General features: G+C 47.0%; 2 protein-coding genes across 5 annotated transcripts in view; both read right to left on the reverse strand.

The window, feature by feature from the left end:
• The window catches only part of ZDHHC5 (zDHHC palmitoyltransferase 5), a 28,399-nt gene extending 15,323 nt beyond the window's left edge, over positions 1–13,076 (reverse strand). The window contains exons 1-3 of one of the 2 annotated variants that reach the window (XM_084797705.1): positions 12,927–13,076; positions 8,111–9,251; positions 34–155 (exon numbers count right to left, since the gene is read on the reverse strand). In XM_084797705.1, the coding sequence (XP_084653831.1) occupies positions 34–155; positions 8,111–8,214 (226 nt within the window). In that variant the 5' untranslated portion in view covers positions 8,215–9,251; positions 12,927–13,076. Of the gene's footprint in view, positions 1–33; positions 156–8,110; positions 9,252–12,926 lie in introns of those variants that run through there. The other variant, XM_084797706.1, reaches the window with a different exon arrangement.
• Positions 13,077–18,977: 5,901 nt separating this feature from the next.
• Positions 18,978–23,469, reverse strand: CLP1 (cleavage factor polyribonucleotide kinase subunit 1). 3 transcript variants are annotated; one of them, XM_084798629.1, is made up of 3 exons: positions 23,336–23,469; positions 21,444–22,068; positions 18,978–20,040 (listed from the first exon to the last, which is right to left on the reverse strand). In XM_084798629.1, the coding sequence occupies exons 2-3, from the start codon at positions 22,044–22,046 to the stop codon at positions 19,369–19,371; spliced, it is 1,275 nt and encodes a 424-aa protein (XP_084654755.1). In that variant the 5' UTR covers positions 22,047–22,068; positions 23,336–23,469; the 3' UTR covers positions 18,978–19,368. The 3 variants fall into 3 exon arrangements, with proteins under 3 accessions (XP_084654755.1, XP_084654754.1, XP_084654756.1); XM_084798628.1 differs by having other exon boundaries at positions 23,258–23,448; XM_084798630.1 differs by lacking the exon at positions 23,336–23,469 and adding an exon at positions 22,946–23,168.

The raw sequence follows: 23,469 nt of genomic DNA on the forward strand, positions 1-23,469 counted from the left end.
GGGAGCTGACCAGAGAGTACAGAGAGATCTTACCTCGGGGAAAAATTCCTGGATCCATAAAGGTGGCCATGCTGAAGTTGGCCAGCACAAAGAGAAACATAACTGCATTGTAGATGGGCACTGCAGGTGACACATACAGGCTTAGTCCTGGACACCTGCAGACAATAAAGAAAATGAAGAGCTGCCTCTAACACTTTGACACCAGCAGAAACCTACAGCCTTCTTACATATATGTAATTCTTATGTGGTTTACCTCTGGGATACCAAATTACCTTTATCCTTCCCATCAGTAGCCCAGTTTCCCTTGAAACTGTCCATCTTACATCAGGATGAAATCATCTTTCCCGTTCTAACCGCTTCTATCAAGATCTGGTTCTGCAGAGTCTTTGTAGTTTTACAAACCAGACACAAGAACTAGGGATTGACTCTATAATGACTATCAGCTATCCCTGCCTCTCAAGCAACCTAAGGCTTCTAGATCCACGTCCCCCTGACCTGCCCAACAGCCCAAAACATATGGCTGCTACCTGCCTCTCGAGCTCCCCTTCCATCTTCACAGTTAGCTCTGGATCAATCTCAACTACCTTAGGTTTCTTGACTGTCACCCATCTAGAGGCTAATTCTAACGGCTGAGAATTGAAATAATAAAGCAGGAGGTGGGGGGCTTAAAGCACAGCTTTAGTCCCTAAACTCAGGAGGCTAAGGCCAGTGTGTCTCTGAGTTTGAGACAAGAGTGAATTCTAGGACAGCCAGGGCTACACAGAAAGACCCTGTCTCAAAAAGACTAAGTAATAATAATACAGATAAGAATGTATATCAGAACACAAAAATTAGAGTCAGGCATAGCTGTAGCACCAACACTTAGAATGAAGAAAGTACAATTGCCAATTCCAGGTCCATGTGGGCTCTATAGGCAAAAACAGTGTTCACTTTGGCAGCACATATACTAACATTAGAATAACACAGGTCATCATGCAAGAATGATATGCAAATTTGTGAAGCACTTCATAAAATATAAAGGACAAAGAACTAGATTTCTCCTGACATCTAAAAGTGGAGTGAGGAACAGAGGAAAAATTAGACAATTTCAGATCACAGAACTCCTAACTCCTATGAGGGGCGAGGGAAGGACTGGCTACACACAGTCAGCGTTCACAGCATTCAAATCAAGAGACATGCTTTAGGTAACTTTGACAAGAAAAGAGTGTTTCTTTGAAGTCTGACTTCAGGTTCTCTCAGAATCTAACTCTGAACAGAGGTGCTGCCCTCTGATTTTCCAGAAGTTCGAACTTCTGGTGTGAACCTCACCTCATCAACATTATTTCCTGTTTCACCTTAGAGAGAACTTCCTACTCATTACAAGACAACGGCTCAATACCCTACCTAATCTACTTTGTGGTTGAGAATTTAATCTCTAGAACCAGGACAGCATCTGCCCTTGTCCCTTTTACCTGGACAGTTGGAAGACAGAAAGAGTTTAATGAAGGAAAAGACAGGCCTAGGATAATGACAACATTCAAGTCTGAAATACTGATTCACAACAGGTAAGAAAGATGATCGATTCCTGCTAAAACACACAACTCTAAATAGTGACCCAGAGAGTTTAGAAGCAGTGGGCTTCTTAGTAAGATTTAAATAAATCAATGAGACACAAATCTTTAACATCACTGTCCAGTTTTTCAAATTCAGCCAACCATTTAAAAATTTAAAGTAAATACTATTTATGTGCCAGGCTTTGCACATAGTAAACATCAATAAACTCATTGCTTCTCTTTATTGGACTAAATAGAACTGGTAATCAAAATAATAAAGACAGATGTCAAAGTGAAAACAGCCCTCAGCATGGTTCCACCCTAGCATCACAGAGTCCCACACAGAGCCCACTGCTCTGTGACAGCTCTGGAGTAGAACTTAAGAAGGAAGAGTCCCTGCGCAGCCCCCACTCAAGGTCTGGGGGCCTTGAGGTTTCTTAGGAGGGAAGGAGAGAAACTGAAAACCAGTCATCCAGGTCAGAGCCCATCCCTAACACTCAGCTGTCCCTTCAATTTCCGCCTGAGGAAGAAGAGAAAGGGTGACTCACTTCACTCCTACAGCCTGGGAAGATAATTACAAGGGAAAATAACTTAAATCTTTAGAACACTGGGGTGATCGTGATTTAAACTTCTTACAACCAGCCACTGCAGCCCCTCACTCAGCACTCAACCTAGGTCTTTTCTTCCTCCTCCTCCTCTTCCTCTTCCTCCTCCAAACCCACTTGTTTTGGTTTTTTGAAAGAAGGCCTCAGGCCTCTTTGTGCCGCTGATTCCAGCCTAGGTGGCTCTGGAATACCCTGACACTAACTTTGGAACTTCTAATATTCCTGCCTGCTTCCACCTTCTGAGCAACACTTGGCTCCACTATTGATCTTTTAGATCGCCCTTTGCTTCAGTTTCATTTCCAAACAAATCACCCAATTCCTTCACCTCCAAACCCGTATCAGCACATCTCAGTGAAGTGTATGATTGTGGAAGGTGAGATTATCTATTGCCAAAATAAACAAAGACTGTCCCCACAGTAACAGAATGTCTAGGTGATTCAAATAACTCATCCTCACGAACAGGATCCTCTCCTAGATTCAGACTTACTGCTTCCAGCCTACGAGTCTAGTTGAGCCGGGCGTGGTGGCGCACGCCTTTAATCCCAGCACTCGGGAGGCAGAGGCAGGCGGATCGCTGTGAGTTATTAGCCAGCCTGGTCTACAAAGCGAGTCTGGGACAGTCAAGGCTACACAGAGAGACCCTGTCTCGAACCCCACCCCACCGCCAAAATCTAGTTTGAAGGCACAATCAACCTCAACAACCGTGAGCAAAGCTTCCTCGGCCACACCCTATATCCTTCTCGTCTTGAGGGAAAGCGTTCCATGCTTTAGTACTTTGCCAGACTCCAAAATGACCACAAGTGGCCTGTTTGAGTCGGCTGCCTTTGATGGAGAGAGATGAAGCCAGTGCTAAGCAGAGAAGTTAGAACTTGTCCTTAGCTCTCTAAGTGATAATCACAGAGCACAAGAAGTTTAGGGAGTGGCTGCAGCTCAGAAGGCTGACTCACTGATGGGATTCCCAGACATAAACCAGCCCAGGTAGAACAGGTTCTTCTGCCCACCCATTCATTATGCCTATTTCAATGCCAAGTAAAAGGGGAAGTGGGGTTTCAAAATACACTCTCCTGAAACCTTGTTTCTTGGCGTTTCTAACACTTTCTACTAGTTGAAAGAAAAAAAAATTAAATTCCTAGAAAGAAAAAGAAAAAAAAATCAATCAAGAATTTTAGATTCAGGGCTGGAGAGATGGCTCAGTGGTTAAGAGCGCTGCCTGCTCTTCCAGAGGTCCCGAATTCAATTCCCAGCAACCACATGGTGGCTCACAACCATCTGTAATGTGATCTGATGCCCTCTTCTGCAGATAAAGCACTCATATACAATAAATAAATATTATTAGATTCTTGTCACAATTCACAAGAAACTTTCCTTGTTACTTTATGAAAATGGAAAATGTCTGAAAAGATGCTAAAATTCTTTTTTTGGGGAGAGAGGGGTCATGTATGTAGAGGTCCTGTTCTTTGTTTGAAACAGGTTCTCACTATGTGGACCAGGTTGTTCTCTTACTCAAGAGATCTACTTGACTGTCTCCCAAGTGATGAGATTAAAGGCATGTGAGACATGCTTTGCTACTAGAGTTCTTTTCCCAACAAGAATGTATAATACTGAGGGCTCATTAGATAGAAGACAGAAGGAAACACCATCAGTGCCATCAATTATCACCTAGCTCTTCCATCCTTAATCCCACCTCCCCTGTGTGAGGCACTAGAGACTCAAGGACATCTCAAACCGAGGCGCTGAGGTCCTCCAGGCCTATGCACCGAAGCCTAACATACTGCTCAAGCATTTGTCTAGTTTTTCTTGATGAGAAGGCTGGAATTAATGGCCCATTTCCAGTCTAGAATTTCCTCAAGGAATGCTTTCTTCTAGATTCCATGGAAAAACAATTTGTCCTGACAGGTTCGTATGTTTCTCTTTACACTTGCTTTCTTTTGTATTTCTGTCCCTGTAATTTCCATCAACTGAACCATGTATGCTGTAAGACCAGGGCACTTATTCCTGGATGAGGAAAACCACATGGGAAGGAAAGGAACAGCCATGGCTCAATTAATACCCCAGACCGTGAGGCTGCTCCCACTCAACTCAGGTGCTGACACCTGCACAGGTATGAAAAGAGGGGAAAAGCCCAGAGGTTTTCCAACTATGTAGACATCAAGGTTGGAAGGGACCTGAGGCAGAATCGAAAAGGAAGCAAGCTGTGCCACCAATAGACACTGGAAAGACCATCTGGATTCCTAACCTGCTTTTTATTCTACCAAAACCAGAGATCACCCTAGCTCTCTCCACAACTTCAGAAATGGAAGATTGAGACTTTGTTACAAGAGAACACTTTAGAGAAGATCAATTTAGTGATTCCCAAGGATGCTGTCAGGAGCCCTGAGGTCTCAGGCATCCTGGGAAGGTAAGAAGGGAAACAAACACCAAGTAGCTGGACTTGCATAAATTTGTCTCATATGAATCCCAGCATTCCTAGTTCTTGTTTTATGTACTGAGATTCCACAAAAGATGATACCCAGAAAAGTTCACAAGGCTGAAATAAACTGTTCCAGTTTCTAACAGAAAGGAATAACTGAGATCCAGAAACGTTAACAAAGTACCAAACTCAGTCTCCTGCCCTCCAAAGCCAGGCACTGCGACACTCAGCTTTAACTCCAATACTCCAGAGGCAAAGGCAGGCAGAACTCTATCAATCTCCTGGAATAGACAATGGGTCCCAGACCAGCCAGGGTTACATAGTAAGAGTCTGTCTTAAACAAAAAGTAACCAGAAGCGGTGGCACATGCCTATAATCCCATCATTCTTGAGGCAGTGGTTGGTGGATCTCTGAGTTCAAGGCCAGACTAATCTACAGAGCAAGTTCCAAGACAACCAGGGCTGCACAGAGAAAACTGTCTCAAAAAACAAGAAAGTATCAAAATACCACAGATGGGACCAAGATGCAAAATCTGCTACCTAACCAGGAAGGAGTGTGTTTACTTAAGCAGACACTCTGCTACCCAAACAGTGAAAAGAGAAATGAATTAAGATGGGATGCTCACCATGCTTGTCTGGCTTTAGCACTGAACAAATGAATTCAATGAGGAGGAGGATCAGCTCTAAGGAGAATCTCAACTACTCTTTGCAGACTTCTTTGGGACAGAAAAGTGTCACTATTTCTTTGATGACCAGACCTAACTGGTAATTTCTGTTCATAGCTTTCCCTACTTAACAAAGAAGCATGGGGGGGTGAATTGTTCCTAATTAGTTGAAGCCTACATGCCTCCACTAATTATGTCTGCCGCCTGAAAGGAACTCTTCCTTCTGCTGCCAGTCCTCCAGGTCTCAAAGTAATTATCCCCTGGGACCTAGGACTGATGTAAGAGCCACCTGTAGCCTAGTGAGGAGAACAGGAGGGTGGCGGAGCAGTGCAGATAGGCACAGATTCATGGTCCCACATAGACAAGGGTCAAGAAGAGCCTTCTTCTTTCTCTCTCCATTTGAAACCATAAACTCTTTTCACATGGTACACAGTTTTAGACAGTGTTTTCCAAGGTGACCCTCAACAGGAGAGGGAGGGGACTGTGCAAATGAACCCTTCTTGAGAACAGTGGTGCCTCAGCTCAGAAGCATGCTTATTTAGGAGACACTTCACTCAGAAAAAGCCAAGACTCTCAGAAGCAGCCAGAGCTGGGGGATGGGGATGGGTAAGGACACTGTTATTTTTCCGTAAGATCTAGGTTGCATTCCCACCATCGACACTCATACAACCTTCTGTAACTTCACTTCCAAGGCATCCAATATACTTGGCCTGGCTTCTGATGTCACCAAAACAAACACAGAAACAGAAACAAACACAGCTAAGTGATAGAGTAAAACCAACAAAGTGCCTATGACTCCACAGAGTGGACAAGCGAGACTTTGGGGAGCCCAGACGTTGATCCTGTCGAAACTAACAATGGGGGAATTCCAACTGTGATTTTAGGCTCCCCTAAATTAGAAGCAGAAATCCCAACAGGGTCAATAATATCCTCTTTTTTCCCAGGCTAAGGATATAGTTTAGTTTTAAAAACATTTTTACCTAAAGCCGGGCGTGGTGGCGCAGGCCTTTAATCCCAGCACTCAGGAGGCAGAGGCAGACAGATCACTGTGAGTTCGAGGCCAGCCTGGTCTACAAAGCCAGTCCAGGACAGAAAGGGTGACATAGAGAGACCCTGTCTAAAACAAACAAATCTCACCTAGCATGCACAAGGCCCTAGCACCACAAACAAACAATTTTTTGCTGAAAGTGACATAACAAGAGGTACCCTACTCAACTAGTGCCAAAGAATTAAAAAGTAGGCTAAATAGCTTCAACCATCAGTAAGACAATGCCTGTTAGGACAATTCTTTGTGGGCAGACTGGTATAACAAGCCAAGCACTGCAATGGTTCCAGATTAACAAATTAAAGTAATGACTTGCAATGTGAGATCTCCACAACAGTTTGAAAGAGAAAAACCACTTACTCCCCTGAATACTTCAGCTACAAGAGCGTGGCTCTCAAAGAGAAATAGAAGTGCCAACAGGGAGGCCTCCAGGTATTAGCCTGGTCCCGTTACACACCTCTCCGGACCCAGCACAACTGCTACTAAAGCACAAAATGTAAATGTCCCTTGGTTAAATTCCTGATTTTGCTTACACCAAAACAGCAAAAACCAAAGCGTGCTCTGACACAGAAGAAGCGCTCCCCCTTTTGCCACTCGACATATCAAGGGCAGAACATGAGTCTCACAGGTGAAGAGAATGAAGAATGAAGACCCTGGTCCCCGATCACTCCACGAGGTGCAACTGGTACGCTAACTCAGTGACTCAGGAGTGTAAAGCTCAGAAGGCTGGTGTAGACTCACTATAAACTGGTAACTAATTAAACTGTGCTCAAAAGGCTAAGACAGGAGGATCATGAATTTATGGCTAGCCTGGGCTACATACCAAGATCCTGTCTCAAAATTCTCAAATCTCAAAACCAATTCTAGCGGAGCAAGGTAAAAAATATATGTAAGATCTCAGAATTCAGGAGGCAGAAGGAAGAATAACACAAATTTGAGGCCAACCTGGTCTATTTAGGGCTAGCATGAGCAACGTAGTAGTGACACTGTGTCTCAGAACAAAAGGACAACAACGACTATGACAACAGGACCTCTCTGAGGTGCTCAGGGTTCACAATCTCTAGCCTATGTTTCAGACAGCCCAGGTGTGATTGACTGCTATTTGAAAAGACTTAAGTCAGCATAGGCTGATGGTGCAAGCCTTTGATCTCAGCATTTGAGAGGCAGATTCAGGAGGATCTATGTGAGTTCACGGCCAGCCTAGTCTACATAGCTAGATCTAGGACAGCCAGGGCTCTGTGGAGATGCTGTCTCAAAAAACAACAACCAGGTGCAGTGGCACACACCTGTACTCCCAGCACTCAGGGAGGCGGAGGCAGGCTGATCTCTGTGAGTTCAATACAGCCAAGGCTACACAAAGAAACCCTGCCTCTAAAAAAACAAAAATAAATAAGTAAACAAGCCAGGTGTGGTGGCCCACACCTTTAATCCCAGCACTCGGGAGGCAGCAGCAGATCTCTGTGAGTTCAAGGCCTGCCTGGTCTACAAAGAGAGTTCCAGGGTTATTACACAAAGCATGTCTCGAAAAACTAAATAAATAAATAAATAAATAAATAAATAAATAAAAGATGTAAGTCTATTCTAGTTCCCTTTCTCTAGTTTAAACTTCTTTAAGCCTCTCTGTATTTTCCTACTTCCTTCCTAGTTTAGTGTCACCTATGCTGGAAGTAGATAGGAAAGCATGAAGACACCTATGACCCCAGAGGACACGAAGTAGAGGAAAGTAGTCACAGCAACGAAGTAAGGACAGCTATCTATTGGCCTTCCAAATAACTAGTGAAACTGAATAAATTAGTCTTCATCTTCCATGGTATGACCCTCCCACCCTCAAATGCCACCGCAGAGAAAACTTACGTAAATGCAAAGAAGAGTGTTGTAGCTCCCACTAGAAATATGGCGGCTGCTGAGACCGGTATATACTTGCTGGGTTTGAACCTCTTTCCAGACTCTGCGGGCATGTTGGAGCTCTGATGAAAGATGTGCCCTGCCGCATAGCCCAGGCCCACACAGCGGCAGAACAGACAAGAAAATGGGATGAGGGACACAGAGAGGAAAGAAACTGGGGAAACAGAAAATACAAAATTATCACCCTTCCCCCTCCCAAATAAAAATGAAGGTCAAAAGATCTCAAATGAAGGGGAGCACATGGGAGGGGGAAAGGTGATCTCAGCTGACTAATAACCACCTCCCCAGGACAAAGCAGAAAAGGAGATTAAGGAACACAACTTGTACAACTTGAAACGTGAAGACAAAGAGTCACAGGTGGAAAACATGGAGTCAGGCAGATCAAAGTATAGCTCATGGATGAAGGCAGGTCTTCAGCGGGAGGGAAGACTATCAGGGAGAACGGGAAGCTTCAACCCTGCGGAGGAGAGACAAGAGCCCGCCACAATGCTGCACTTCCACAAACTATGAGCAGCACCCAACAGGTGTGCCCTGGGTTGCTATCTTAATCCAAGGTGGAACTTGGGGTCCCTTCCAGCTCTAAATAGAAGCTGATTTTTTTTTCCTTAGCTGTAGTCCTTGTCTGTTTCTGGCAGTCTTCTCCAGGCCACCACTCTCACACCTGACTTCACCAGGGCTAGTAGTCTGGCAATGGAGACTTAATTTTATTTATTTTTCTCTTGATGGCCAAAGTTGGACAACGGCTGTTATGGGGTTGTGTTGTAAAACCTTTTCTTTGAAGTGGGAGAAAAAAGAGGCCACAGTACTGTCCAGTTTCAATTTCTTCTTGTTATTCTCAAGCCCTTTAATAAGGACTTCTTTTCCCATAGAGTTCATGAAAAACTAAAAGGAAATTTAAAATCCTTAAGGCCATGTCCTTTCCAATAAGCCGAATAAGATGAAGTCAGTTTCACCTGATGACAGTTTAAAAGATTACTGTAGATAAAGTTCGAAAGATGTCCCTGTTTCCAGGTTAGTCAATATTTCTGATCTTTTGTCTTCAATCTTGGGCTTCCTGAATGAAGAGTTCAAATGGGATGTAGTGCTTTACCTGGAGAAAAAAGCAAATGTCTTTTATCAAAAACACTCTTTCATGGTATTTCTTAGGAATAAGGCTAACCCCACAGGCCACTGTTAAAAGGTGTCTTTTGAAAGAAGAGTGTTTTCCACTTCACTCACAGGAGTATGAGCTCTAAATGGAGAAGAAGCACACTCAGAGCCCTTCACCTGTAAGGGCTCTGACTACAGGAGGAGAAGCCGCTGACTAAGGTCACCCGAGGACCAGCTCTTATACACCCATCTCTCCTGACAAAAGTGCAGTAACCACACACACCAAGAATATAAAAACCTTCAAGCAAACAAGGGCGCAGAAGTGAATGAAGAGCACTAGTAAAACAGATGTTTCTCTTTGCACAAAGAGAATATTTATTCCAACACTGAAGAAGGGAAGCTTAAAAATAGGACAGTAACTATCATTTCCTTTTTGTTTGTCTTTTTCTATGCCTATGGCTTTTAGCTTTAACACCAAAGAGGCAGAAAGTCAGTTTTGGGACTTTTGGAATCATATGTTAAGGGTCTTCGGCAAGAAACAATCTTGCACCAGGGGTTGAAATAGTCTCTATGAGAAATGAGCCCAACACAGGGATTGGTCCTTTTCTTCCATATTCAATAATTTTGAATTCCTAACGCTGGCCTATTAGGAGGTAAATTAAGCTCCTCCCAATCTAGTATGATTAGAGTGGCAATTATTTCTGTTGATCACAGTAACAAAACAACATGAACACCTTAATTTTATAGGATGCTTTTCATCTGGTGATCTCAAAGCACTTTACTCACATTATCTGCTGTCAAGAGTCCCTTATCCTGTGTTGTAGAATTGAAGGCTAGAGGATGCCCGAGGCCGTCCCACTGAGTCACTCGGGTAGCCAGGTTCAGAACTCAGGAGTGTAACTGCTGACATAGACCCTTTCTACCACACTGCATGCCTAATGATACCTTGGACTCTACAGACCAAGATTTCTGCTTCAGTAAGAATTTTAAACAAAAGCAGTGCTATTCCCCACAGGTAGTACACTATTTGATACCAATAGCAGCTATTAACAACGTCAAAAGATCCAGACAACCAAAGACATATGTGCTTTACTCTAAGACTTCTAAGACACAGAAGGCAAAGGCGCCTGCTACAGTTCACCGCTCAGTTATGGTGGTGAATGCCTTTAATCTCAGTAGAGGCAGGTGGGTCTCCAGCCCACACTGATATGCATAGATTCCAGGAAAGCCAGGGCTACACAGTGAGACTTTGTTCTAAAGGGGGGGAGTGGAGGGAGGAGGATGGAAAGCGACGTTAGAATGGAGACCCAAAAACTGCAGGAAGTTTTTACAGTCCTAAAAGCCAGATCCTATTTAGTCCTGATTTTATGATTATTTCTGTTTCCTGAATTTAGGCCTAAGAAGCTTTTTTTCTTTTTCTTTTTCTTTTCTGGTTTCTCAAGACAGGGTTTCTCTGTGTAGCCTTGACTGTGCTGGAACTCGCTCTGTAGACAAGGCTGGCCTTGAACTCAGAGATCTGCCTGTTTCTACTTCCAGAGTACTGGGATTAAAGGTATGTACCACCACCACCCGGCTTGGCCTAAGTATCTTATTAATTGGAACAAGCAAATTTCTTGATATGTAGAGTTCTATTAAAGCAAATGTTTCCCTCAAAACTCCAAAGGTTAAAGAAATAGCTGGGAGGCAAAGGCAAGAGGATCTCTGTGAGTTCAAGGCCAACCTGGTCTACAAAGCAAGCTCCAGGGACAGCCAAGGCTACACTGAGAAACCATCTCAAGGAACCAAAAAAAAAAAAAAAAGAAAGAGAAAATACTTAAATATTATGTAAAGTTAATCAGTTTGAATCCTGTACTATTGCAGATCACATTTACTAAGGAATAAAGGCCACACAGACTAATTCTGCCATGGTACAGCAGTCATGGTAGGCCATCATCTGAAATGTTAGGATATATATTAGAAGGGACAAGATAAAATAATTTATTGGGTATAAATAACAACATACCAAGTCCCAGCAAAGGCATGCGGTGCAGAAAGACAAGGGGCGAAACCGGAAGGGTGAGTGTGGTTCATCAGTCACACTCTGATGGATCCACACCAGTGTCACCGAAGTGTACAAGGATGTGTATGACACATGCTGACAGAGGGGGAAATCATGGCGTGGAAATATGTATGTATAAAACAAACAATCAGAGCCGGGTGTGGTGGCCCTGCCTTTAATACCAGCACTCTGGAGGCAGAAGCAGATGGTCCTCTGTGAATTAGAGGCCAGCTTGGTCTACAAAGTGTGTTCCAAGACACCCAAGTCAGGAGCTCCTGTCTCAAAAAACAAACAAACAAACAAACAAACAAACAAAAAACCCTTATAAAACAATTCAGGTTATGTAGTTTGAAGGCTTTAGAAAGGTTTAATGTAAGTAGTTCTTTAGGAGAAGTGCCATGGCCAGCACATGGACTGTTTGTTAAAAATAATTAAGCTTGCCGGGCGTGGTGGCGCACGCCTTTAATCCCAGCACTCGGGAGGCAGAGGCAGGCGGATCGCTGTGAGTTCGAGGCCAGCCTGGTCCACAAAGTGAGTCCAGGATGGCCAAAGCTACACAGAGAAACCCTGTCTCGAAAAACCAAAATAAATAAATAAATAAATAAATAAAAAATAATTAAGCTTTATAGCACAATGGAGATACGGTAGTGGAGATACCATACAAAATAATGCACACAAGCTATGAGGAAAAGACCCAAGCTGTACTGAGGTAGGTGCCCCAGTACTTGTCGATAGAATTCTTACCAACATTAGGTGAATTTATATGGGATAATGACCACGGGAGAGATCTGTCTGATGTAAAGCAGACACACAGTGGGATAAAAGGATGGAGATCCAAACCTATGATTATCCTGGACAAGGTGGCATTAACCAGGAAGTAAACCCAAGATGACAAAAAATGGTCTGCAATATAACATATCTGATTCTACGACTTCTAGTAAGTTTGGTCATTTTCTTGTTTCTCATTTCGGTGGTTTCATTTGGCTAACTGGTTAAGGAACTTTACACCTCCCTAAGAATAGACTCCCATCGATAAAACACTGTCGAACACAGTCAAGCCCCACTTGTAAAAAGTACAAAGTACTAAAGGCATGGAGCACCTGGCTGGAGGGGGTAGGGAGGAGCAGCAGATGGATGGGTGAAAAGAACAGGTAACCACAGGACGGGGCTCTAGCCAAAAAAAAAGTATCAGCGGAGCGTAGGGCGAGGGGCCTGAACCGCGCGCGGAGCGGGTGTGTAAAAGGGGAACCGGACCCAGTTCCCAGCCTGCAGCTAGAGCGAGGGAGAGTCAACCCCGGAGACAGAGCTGAGCACCCCTGGGCCAGAAAAACACGGAATCCACCGCGCGCAGGGCCCGCCGGAGCTGGGAGAACCGCGGGGCCGGGGACGGAAGGGGCGGCGGCTCCGCAACCGGGCAGCCCGGCACCAACCGGCTCCGAGCCCCGGAGGCCGTGGCTCTCCAGACACTGCGGCCGTCCGTTTCGGGGGGTTGGGGGGGGTTGTTCATAGAGCCCGGTAAGGGGTAGGGCCTTAACCTCCTCCCCTCCGCGGTCCCCCTTCCCTAGAGGTCACTCTCCCCTCCCACCTCGCTAGCCCGGCACTTCCGGTTCCGCAAGGGCCGGCGTCCCCGGTACTCACCCCCCGGCGAGGTGCCCGTCACCGCCGCCGCCGCCGCCGCTGCCGCCGTCGTTGTCGCCGCCGCCGCCTCTCAGCAGTGCCGTCTGGCCTCTGAGAGGCAGCGCGCGGCCCCCGCACGCTCCACGCCCGCCCCGCCGCCGCGCGCTCCCGACGGCCGACGCTCGCCTCCGCGCCGGCGCGCGGCCGTTGCCCTCAGCCTAAGGTCCGTAGGCCCCGCGGCGCTCCCATTGGCTCCCCCGGCGCGGGCGGCGGGCGACGTCTCTCGCGGGGCACGTTCTTCTCATTCATGCGGCTCGAGCCGCCGAGCCCGCCCACTGATCACTCTCCCATTCACCACCCACCCCACCCCGCCCGCTCGCCCTCCCCCAACACCCTTGCCCCCGCCCCGGCTGCGCTCCCTCGGGCGTGCGCGCGACCGCGGGCGACCTCGCCTTCTGATTGGCTGCAGGGGCACGGCGACGCAAACACGTGATGCCCGCGGGAGCGCGCGCGCCTGGCCGTCGTGTCCGCCTGGCCGACTGTCTGGAGGAGGGGATACGGCCAACTGCGCAAGGGTGGAGGAACGAGGAGGCGGGCAGGCGATGTCTTTCTCTCTCGTTGTCCGCTTTTCTATTTGTAGTGTATTCAAGAAGAGCTTCTGTGGGGGGAAAATGTCTAGGTATGTACCAGAAGCGCGCAAACACCAAGCAGATGCCCTTTTTCAGTTCGCCAACCTCCTCCGGGTTAGCATGGTACAGCCCTGATGAGCGTCTACCATAGCCAGTCACCGGTAGGCCTTTTCCGCTTCCCTGCCTCTCCAATCATTGGCCAATCATATGAGGACTAGGTAGGGCAGCCCACCTACCTAACCCCCCTACCCCCCCTCTTTTTTTAAAGAAGTGAAACTTTATTTAAAACACTTCAGTGGGGCAAATTCTCAGACCTTTGCAGGATTCCCGAGTGGTGGTGCGGCCGGTGATATGGCTTGCACATGGAGGGAGGCCCGAGAGGCCGGGGCCCGTAGAGAAGTGTGAGGCAAGGGTCCTGCCAAGGGCTGGGTGGTTCAAGGAGCCGTAGCTGCTCGCCCTGGAGCCGTAGCTGCCCGCCCTGGAGCCGTAGCTGCCCGCCGACGGAGCGAAGCACTGGGAGTGCGCGCCTTGCAGGGCGCAGGCACCTCCAGGACTACACACAAGAAATGGGCGCCTTGACCTCACCCAATTTGAGAAAACAGGATGAAGAGAACAAGCTTTCTAGAATAGCTCCTGTCCCTGGCGAGCTGCTGGCCAACTCTCCGTAGATCACGGCACTACATTTTGCCCTAATTAGCCCGAGACAGCTGTGGACCCAGTAGCTTTGCCATAAGGCTCTCCTCTTACGTCTCTCATTTGCAAAGCAGCTCTGTTACATAACAGCCCTTCAAAAAGGTGTCCCACCTGCCACTTTCCTGAAGCCAAGGTCTCTCGTGTGTCCAGTGTGATCTCCGAGTCCTGTCATTGTCTCCTCGGATTGGCTTCAAATGTTGCTGAATTAACTTTGACACTTCCGCCTTAGACAGCCAGCAAAGTTAATGCAAAAATCTACACTTTCTTAGAGTCTAGACTATTTTCCTCTCTGACATGGCATATATTATCATTTGTACTCTATTTTTACTACTGGCTTCAATGCAGCATTCATTCATTGCAACCGATTCGAGTTTATGTTGACTATTTATAAAACTCTTCAGCTACCCTGGTGTGATGGCACACACCTTTAATCCCAGCATTGTGGAAGGGGAGAGGGAGGAGTGGCAGAGGCATGCGGGTCTCTGAGTTCGAGGCCAGCCTGGTCCACAAAGTGAGTTTCAGGATAGAGAAACCCTACACAGAGAAACCCTGACAAATAAATAAATAAATAAATAAATGTCAAATTTCATTTATTTCTCCAGGATTTTAAAGCTTTATTTTCTCTACTTCACAGGTTAAGCAGTTTTATTTTCCTACTTTTTGAAATGGGAAATTGGGGGGTGAGGGGGTGGAGGTCAGACAACCTTTGGGTGTTAGTTCTCTCCTGGCTTCCAGATACGGGGCTCGGGTTGTCAGGCGTGCCCAGCAAGCTCTTTACCCACTGCCCCTTCCTGCTAGCCCAGTTTTTCTACCAAGAACCCATGTGAACAGTCATGTCTCTTGGCCAGACACTACTTAATGGAAAAAGCATTCCACCATCCAACCAAGGTACTAAATCCCTCAGGGTCACTGGGGACATGAGACTGCTGGGCTGTCCAGCCCGATTTCAGCTGGATGAGCGGTGGCATAAGACCATCCCGGCCTTGACAGAGACCCCATTCTCCTTCCCTTACTATCACAAAATGGCCACCCCAAAAAGAAAGCTCAAGAGGATGGAGCTCAAAAACGTCTGAAAAATAGTCAGTAAAATGTAGACCGAAACATTATCCAGATCATCATACTTGAAACAAATTACTTTGACACATATATCAAGTCATACCTGACGGTTTTTCTAGCGTCACTTATCTATGCTTTCTCATATCCTCTTGAGTTCCCTCGTGCTCGTACCCTGCAGACCAGTGTCGCAGTACTACTTTCAGTAGGGTAACAGCGCATTTAAAAAACCTTGTCATGGTGAGACACTAGCTTCACTCCTTGACCTCATGAGATGCTCTCTGTGGAGCTGGGGATGAGGCTCGGGGGCAGAGTTTGGGCTTAGCATTTGCAAGGCCCTGGGTTGAATGCTTGACATCCATGCCACATAAAAGCTTCTGCTAAAGGACACAGTCGCCCCTTTGTTCCCGGGATCCTAGCCCCTTCTCTGCGTTTTACCTAGGTGTTTCTTTTCCTTTTGATTTATCTTTGTGATGTAGTAAAGGCACACACATGCCACAGAACACGTACGAAAGTCAGAGGACAACTGCGGAAGTTAGCTTCCTCCACACTGTCAGGTTTGGCACCAAGTGCCTTTACCTGCTTAAGCCATCTGCCAGCCTTCCGCCCACTTCCTTAACAAAGCTTCTTGAAAGACTAGTCTGAACCTTCCCTCCTCAGTTTATGGTTCCTCTGAAGGCTATGTCAGTGGCGTTTGCATCTGCACTGCTCCAAGACTGCAGTTGTCAGGGACAGTTCTGACACGCACCAATGCTCACTCTGGGATCCACAGGGAAGCCCTGTGTGCCAGTGCTGTGCTCTGGGATCCACAGGGAAGCCCTGTTTGCCAGGCCTCACTGTGCTCTGGGATCCACAGGGAAGCCTGTTGGCCAGTGCTGTGCTCTGGGATCCACAGGGAAGCCCTGTTGGCCAGTGCTGGGCTCTGGGATCCACAGGGAAGCCCTGTTGGCCAGTGCTGGGCTCTGGGATCCACAGGGAAGCCCTGTTGGCCAGTGCTGTGCTCTGGGATCCACAGGGAAGCCCTGTTGGCCAGTGCTGGGCTCTGGGATCCACAGGGAAGCCCTGTTGGCCAGTGCTGGGCTCTGGGATCCACAGGGAAGCCCTGTTGGCCAGTGCTGGGCTCTGGGATCCACAGGGAAGCCCTGTTGGCCAGTGCTGGGCTCTGGGATCCACAGGGAAGCCTGTTTGTCAGGCCTCACTGTGCTTCGTGTTCTGCACCCTCCTTCCACCTCTGCTTTGTTTCTCCCCTGTGATGAGAATGGAATCTAATGCCTGTTAAGCAAAAGCCTGAACCACTAGAACTACATCCCAAACCCACTTGACCTTTAATTCCATCCTTAGTTTCCTTATCACCATCTTCACAGTACTAAACTACACTGCTTAGGACACTTTTTGTATTCAAAGTCAGTGACTGTCATCAACTTTCAGCCCTAACCTTTTCTAAGGCTCCAAATACTGTCTGCGCTGTACCTTCAGATGGACGAGTCATGGCTCCGACTTCAACAATACCCAAACCCGTGTGCTAGTCTTACGCCCTCCTTTAGTGTCCCAGCACCTACATTGCCAGCACTTAGGAGAGCCAAGGTAGGAGAATCTTAAGTTGAAGATTAGCTTGGGCTATACAGTAAGACTCTGTCAAAAAAAAAAAAAAAGCCGAGCAGTGGTGGCTCACGCCTTTAATCACAGCACTTGGGAGGCAGAGGCAGGCAGATCTCTGTGAGTTCGAGGCCAGCCTGGTCTACAAAGTGAGTCCAGGACAGCCACGGCTACACAGAGAAACCCTGTCTCAAAAAACCAAAAAATAAAATGCACTTGTTTACCAAAATAAAAAAAATAAAAGATTGGGTGTGGTGGTACACACCTTTAATCCCAACACTTGAGAGGCAGGAGCAGGTAGATCTGAGTTGGAGGCCAGCTTGGTGGTCTAAGATTGAGTTCCAGGACAGCCAGGACTACAGAGAAACCCGGTCTCAAAAAACAAACAAACAAAAAAAGAGCCCTTGTTATTTTCCGGAGGCGAGGCTTTGGTTCCTAGCACCCACATAGCAACTCACAAGCTAAACTCCAGCTGCGGGGATGGATGTCCTTGTCCCTCTTACATGTGGTACATATACAAACACATAAAACTTAAAGTACACATACACAGCCCATCAGAAACAATCAGCTTTAATAAACTTCTCTCCTTTATCACTGTCACCATCAAGTCCTATCCATTGTACTTTCAAAATATCTCAAAGCACAGACGGCAGCTCTCCCCGGCCCCTTCTCTGCAGCCTTCCCCCAGCCTGTCCTCCACCAACTCACACCTGCATACGGACACACAAGTATCTCATTTGTGCCTGCCATCTGTAACCAGCTATCCACACAGCAATGATCTCTTCAAAATGGAGAGTTGGTTAGTAAAGCATTAAATGAGAGGGGGCGGTGTGGTACACAGAGACAGACGACAGGGAAATGGGGAAATGGCAGGAGAATCCACCCAAACTATAGGAAGATGCCAGAAAGGAACCAGTCACATGTGAAATGCACTGTGCCAGTCCTCTGCTTAGTGACCCTGGTCCACTGCTGCAGGTGAAATCCGCCGTGAGTCCAGTTTGTGAGCAGCTTACCTCAGCTCATCCTTGCAGCTCCCTCCGGTCTCACCGTGAGAGGCCACCACAGTGCTTTGTCCTTCATTGAAGTCAGAGCTTTCCTTTCTAGGATGTTGTCGCTTCCTCTACAGGGAAGCTTTTACACAAGTGCAAAGTGTGACGTACTTTTACAGAAGGACTGCTTAGTTTCCCCAGGTCTTACTCAAGACGCACTCTCAGAAAGTGCCCTCCCTGACTGTCCCGTGTCCCCACACTTAACCATCTGTGCACTACTTGCCTTATTCTTCTACGAGCTTCATAAAACTTTGTTTCCCACCCAGAACGGTTTCTGGTGAGCTCTTGCTGTAGAATGAGGGAATGGGTAAATCCACGGGACACTTCCTAACAAAAGATCAGACAACAAACACCAAAATTGGCTTTCCCAGCTCAACACCCAAAAACTCGTAGATTTGGACTTTGGGACCTGATTCTAAACAGACAAGAGGGAGGACAGCTGTAACAAAAAGGGAGTAAGCAGGAGCTGTGAGGGTGGCCCAGCAGCGAAGAGCAATGGCTGCCCTTTCACGGTCATGAGTTCAATTCCCAACAACCACATGGTAACTCACAACCATTGATGCCCTGGGATCTGAGGCCCTAATGCCCTCTTCTAGCATTTAGGTACATGTGCAGACAGAGCACTATACACAAAATAAATTAAATTGAGAGAGAAAGAGAAGGAAAGGGAGAGGGAGGGGGGAGAGAGCACGCACATCGGACACGGTGGAGCATACCTGTGATCCCAGCATTTGGGAGGCAGAGGCAGGCGGATCTCTGTGAGCCTAAGGCCAGCCTGATCTACAAAGTAAGTCCAGGACAGCCAGGGCTACACAGAGAAACCCTGTCTCAGAAAACTAAAAATAAACAAACAAGAAACCCTAAACTTAAAAAAAAAAAAAAAAAAAAAGGCAATGGGCTATCTCAAGGCACCAGCCTCTTATCTCGAAGTACAGGAAACATGGCTTATAAGTAGGTTCTTAGTTTTCTCCTCCTCACAGCATTTTAGCAATAAATCACTCCTATAGTTTCTATACTTAGGAGCGAAAATTAACAAAGAACCACACCAACTCTACGTTATGACAACAATTATTTATTAAAATAATTATTTAAGTTTGAACTCTATCTCACTTTCATCCTGGTTAAATAATATAACAAGTACAATATATGAGGACTAGAAAGTGGTAAAAAACACCCACAGGTAGCACAGTGACAGACACGGGATTCTCTAGGATCTTGGGATATTGGTACCTTAGATGATTTGTAAAAAAATAACCATAGTTTCTTTTCATGTTCTGTCCTTTTGGTTCAGGATTACAGAATCCGGCTACTGTCCTAAGAGGTAGAACACATGCTTTCTACTAGTTGTTCCTTGTCAGCTGCCTTAGCAAGAGTCCCATATCCCATCTGCCTGTGGTGACGGCCAGAACTCTGTGGCCAGAAGGCGTGGCTCCTTGCTAATTACTACTTGAGATCCATGAAGCGGATATCCATTATGAGAAGAAAGTTCTTAGGCAGTGGGCGGGGGGCTGGAGACAGGACCGTAAACACCTGGTGCTCCACGTCCACGCTGGTGACAACGATGAAGCCAGCCACACTTGTCTCGGAAAGGTTCTCCTCTGTGCCCTCGGCCGTGCTGACACTCAGCAGGTGGTGCACCATATCTCTGCCCGGGGTGACAGGCACTAACTTGAGCTGATTGTCTTCCTGAGACATGCCCAGAGGTAAACAGGAGTCTGGGATGGTGGGTGCCCCGACTTTGTAGATTTTCACATCAGAAAATTTGACATTGAAGGCATGGGGATAGAAACAGCCTCGGAATCCATAGAAATACTCGCGGATCCGCTCATCCCTGCACTCCCGCCGGAAGTCCTTGGAGCGCTCTACCACACCCCCCGATTTTGGGAGCAGCACGGTACGAACAAAATGTGGCAGGTCTCTTTTCAGTTCGTTGTACAGTCGCTCTTGATCCAGAACCACAACCACATCCACCTCAAAAGCTGAGGCTGCGTGCACCAGGGCCTGGTACCCAGAGCTCTTGACCCAGCCACAGGTGTTGATGACGCAGCCGCTCACGGAAGCCCTTCTGTTCACCTCACACCTTTGGTTGAACACGTCCGCTAAACGCGATGTAATCTGCAAAAGCATCAAAATGAGAACAGAAGCATTACAAATCTATTTGTATTTTTCTTAATGATTTATTTTAACTTTATGTGCACTGATTGGTGTTTTGCCTGCATCAGTTTCTGAGTGAGGGTGTCAGATGCCCTGGAGCTGGAGGTACAGTTAGTTGTGAGCTGCAGTGTGGGTGCTGGGTCTTGAACCAAGCCCTCTGGAAGAGTAGCCATTGCTTTCAACAACTGAACAGTGTCTCCCCTAAATCCATTTAAGTTAGGCTTTAGAGTAATAGGTGCCATCCAAAGACTGTACAGGGGTGGGAATCCAACCACAACCTTGAAATGTTCTTGGCAATTCAGCTACAACCTCAGACCTTGGCTCTCATTTTTTGCTTTTTTTTTTTTGGTTTTTTCGAGACAGGGTTTCTCTGTGTAGCCTTGGCCATCCTGGACTTACTTTGTAGACTAGGCTGGCCTCGAACTCAGCGATCCGCCTGCCTCTGCCTCCCCAGTGCTGAGATTAAAGGCGTGCGCCACCACGCCCGGCTTCAATTTTTGCTTTTATGAGACAAGGTCTTAGCACAAAACTCTAGGCTAGCTTCAAACTCCTACATTAGCCTTCCAAGTCCTATGATTACAGGGATTAGCTACAATATCCAGTTCAAAACAAAATATTGGCTTTTCGAGACAGGGTTTGTTTGTATAACCGCCCTGGCTGTCCTAGACTTGCTTTGTAGATCAGTCTGGCCTTGAACTCAGAGATCCACCTGCCTCTGCCTTCCAAATCCTGGGATTAAAGGCGTGGACCACCATTCCCAGCTTCAAAATTAACATTTTTAATGACTGTGGTTTTTTATCCCATAACATGGATTTAATTTTATGTTACTTCAGCTTCCTTTTTAAATTTTTTTACTTTTTATTATATGTATCTGTATAAATGTTTGTCATATGAGTACAGGTTCCCATGAAGGACTGAGGCATTAGCTCACCCTGGAGCTGGAGTGACAGGCAGCTGGGACCAGCATGACATGAGCGCTGGGAACCAAACAGACCCTCAACAGGCCTACTCTTTTTGTTTTGTTTTTGGAGACAGGATTCCTCTGTGTAGCCTTGGCTATCCTGGACTCACTTTGTAGACCAGGCTGGCCACGAACTCACAGAGATCCACCTGCCTCTGCCTTCCAGAGTGCTGGGGTTAAAAGCATATGCCACCACTCACGGCTCTCAGTTTTACAAGTCTTTTCTAAATCATGTGGCAGTAATGGCATATTATATACATACATACATACATGCCTACATTATATACATATACATATATAAAACTTCACAGGGAAAACTGTATAGCTTTCTAACAAAGTTGTCCACTTCCCACCCTGATGGAGACTCTAACCACCCCCCCCCCCACTCAGCCCCAGCTCGGACCTTATTATAAAGCTTGATGTTGGTGCCAGGAGTGGTGGAGCCAAAGTGATACACAAGAGGGGCCTGGATGGAGAACCCCTCCTCCACGTCTGCCGGCCGCTCGATGTACAGGGCCCCCATGGTGCCAGGGATAGACACAGAGCCCTGGCCCACATCCAGCTCCACGTAAGTAGGACGGCGGCCCAAGCGCACCGCATAGTTGAGCAGCAGCCGACACACCGTTGACTTGCCCACGTCGGTAGGGCCCACGACCATCACTCGGGGGCCTCTCTCCTCCTCCTTTTCCGCCTGCCTCCGCATCTGCTCCAAGGCTGTGTGAGTGTTGAGATAAAGCAGCATAGGTGTGTCCTTAGAGACATAAGCCACCTCGGTCCGGCCACTCAACTGTAGAGAACAGCCATGCCAAGTGAAAACAGCCACCTTGGCACCAGCATCAAAGGTGAATTTCTTGTTTCTGGTCAGCTCTGTGCCAAAGATCTCCGCCATGCCAGCCAACAACTCCAGCTGAACTGACTGAGATGCCTCCACCTCAAATCGAAGCTCTGTCTCTCGCTCTAGTTCAAATTTAGTTGTTGGTTTATCATCGTTGGAGTCCTCACTCATCTTTTCAGTATAGCTGCTGCGCCTAGTACCCAAATTAAACATTAGATCAAACCATCACATCAGGCCACCATCCAAAACCTCCCAAAGCCATCCCTTTATCTTTTCCTGCAGTTATTTTTATTTATTTATTTAATTTTTAATTTTTCGAGACTAGGCTTCTCTTGAAATCCTGGCAGTCCTGGACTCCCTCGGTAGATCAGGCTGACCTGGAACACAAAGGGATTCGCCTGCCTCTGCCTTGAGTGCTGGGATTAAAGGTGTGAGACACCACTGCCTGACTCTCCTGCACAGGTCTTATGCCTCCAGACTCAAGGTTTACAGCCGGTCTCCCCGCGACGAAGATAAAGGTAGTTTTAGAATAGTAGTGCAACTCAGTAGAAAACACTGAATGTAACTGGGTGTGGTGGTGCACGCTAATCCCAGCACTTGGGAGGCTGAAGCAGTGGATCGCTGTGAGTTCAAGGCCAGTCTGGTCTACAAAGCAGTCCAGGACAGCCAAGGTTGCACAGAGACCCGACCTCTAAAAACCAAAAATTTGAAAAAGAAAACACTGAGCGAACAAATCACTAGGACATAAGGAGAAAACTCCTTACAAATGTAACTAACAAGAGAGTTGATCTGCATAATCTTCCCTCTATCTTTATATCAGAAAAGAAAGTAATGGGCCAGGCGGTGGTGGCACACGCCTTTAATCCCAGCACTTGGGAGGCGGAGGCAGGTGGATCTTTGTGAGTTCAAGGCCAGCCTGGTCTACAAAGAGAGTCCAGGACAGTCAGGGCTATACAGAGAAACCCTGTCTCGAAAAGCAAAAACAGAAAAGAAAGTAACGGATGCCCACTCTCCAACTCTCTTAGCCAACAGGAAACAAAGCTCTGAATAGTATGCAAAGAATAGGCTACCTGGTTCGGACTCAGAGAACAGTCGCATGCCCATCTCTGGGACTACTCGTAGCTACTATAGTCCAATTACTTAAAACCTGAACCAACCCCTCAGCTGTCAATTGGTGGTCCTCATCTAACAGCGCCGGTCAGGGAATAGCAGCGACCACCGGAGGAAAAACAAAATACTGTAATTTAGAAACTACGGAAGAAATGTACATTAGTATTTTTGATTCTGAACCGCACGTCTAGGTCCAGTATTTGTCGCAGTTAGCTCCGACACAGAAATCTTCTCCCGCCTAGCAGAGGTGAATTGGGGCTCTCCAGCCTTACCTGTGCAGCCACAGGACCTAAAGCAGCGTTACAGAAGCCTCAAGACAGGACCTCAGACGAACCGCACACAGCACTCACCTAAATACCAGCCGGAAAGCAAAGACGGTTCCGCTCTTGCGCGGTGGAGGAGGTGCGGTCACGCGTTGCCTCTTGGGACTTGTAGTTTGCGAGTAAGTGAGCCCGCACCACCGCTTGGCCCTCTGGGAGTTGTA

This window comes from Acomys minous (assembly GCF_964271855.1).
Source record: "Acomys minous genome assembly, chromosome: 10".
Taxonomy (NCBI): domain Eukaryota; kingdom Metazoa; phylum Chordata; class Mammalia; order Rodentia; family Muridae; genus Acomys; species Acomys minous.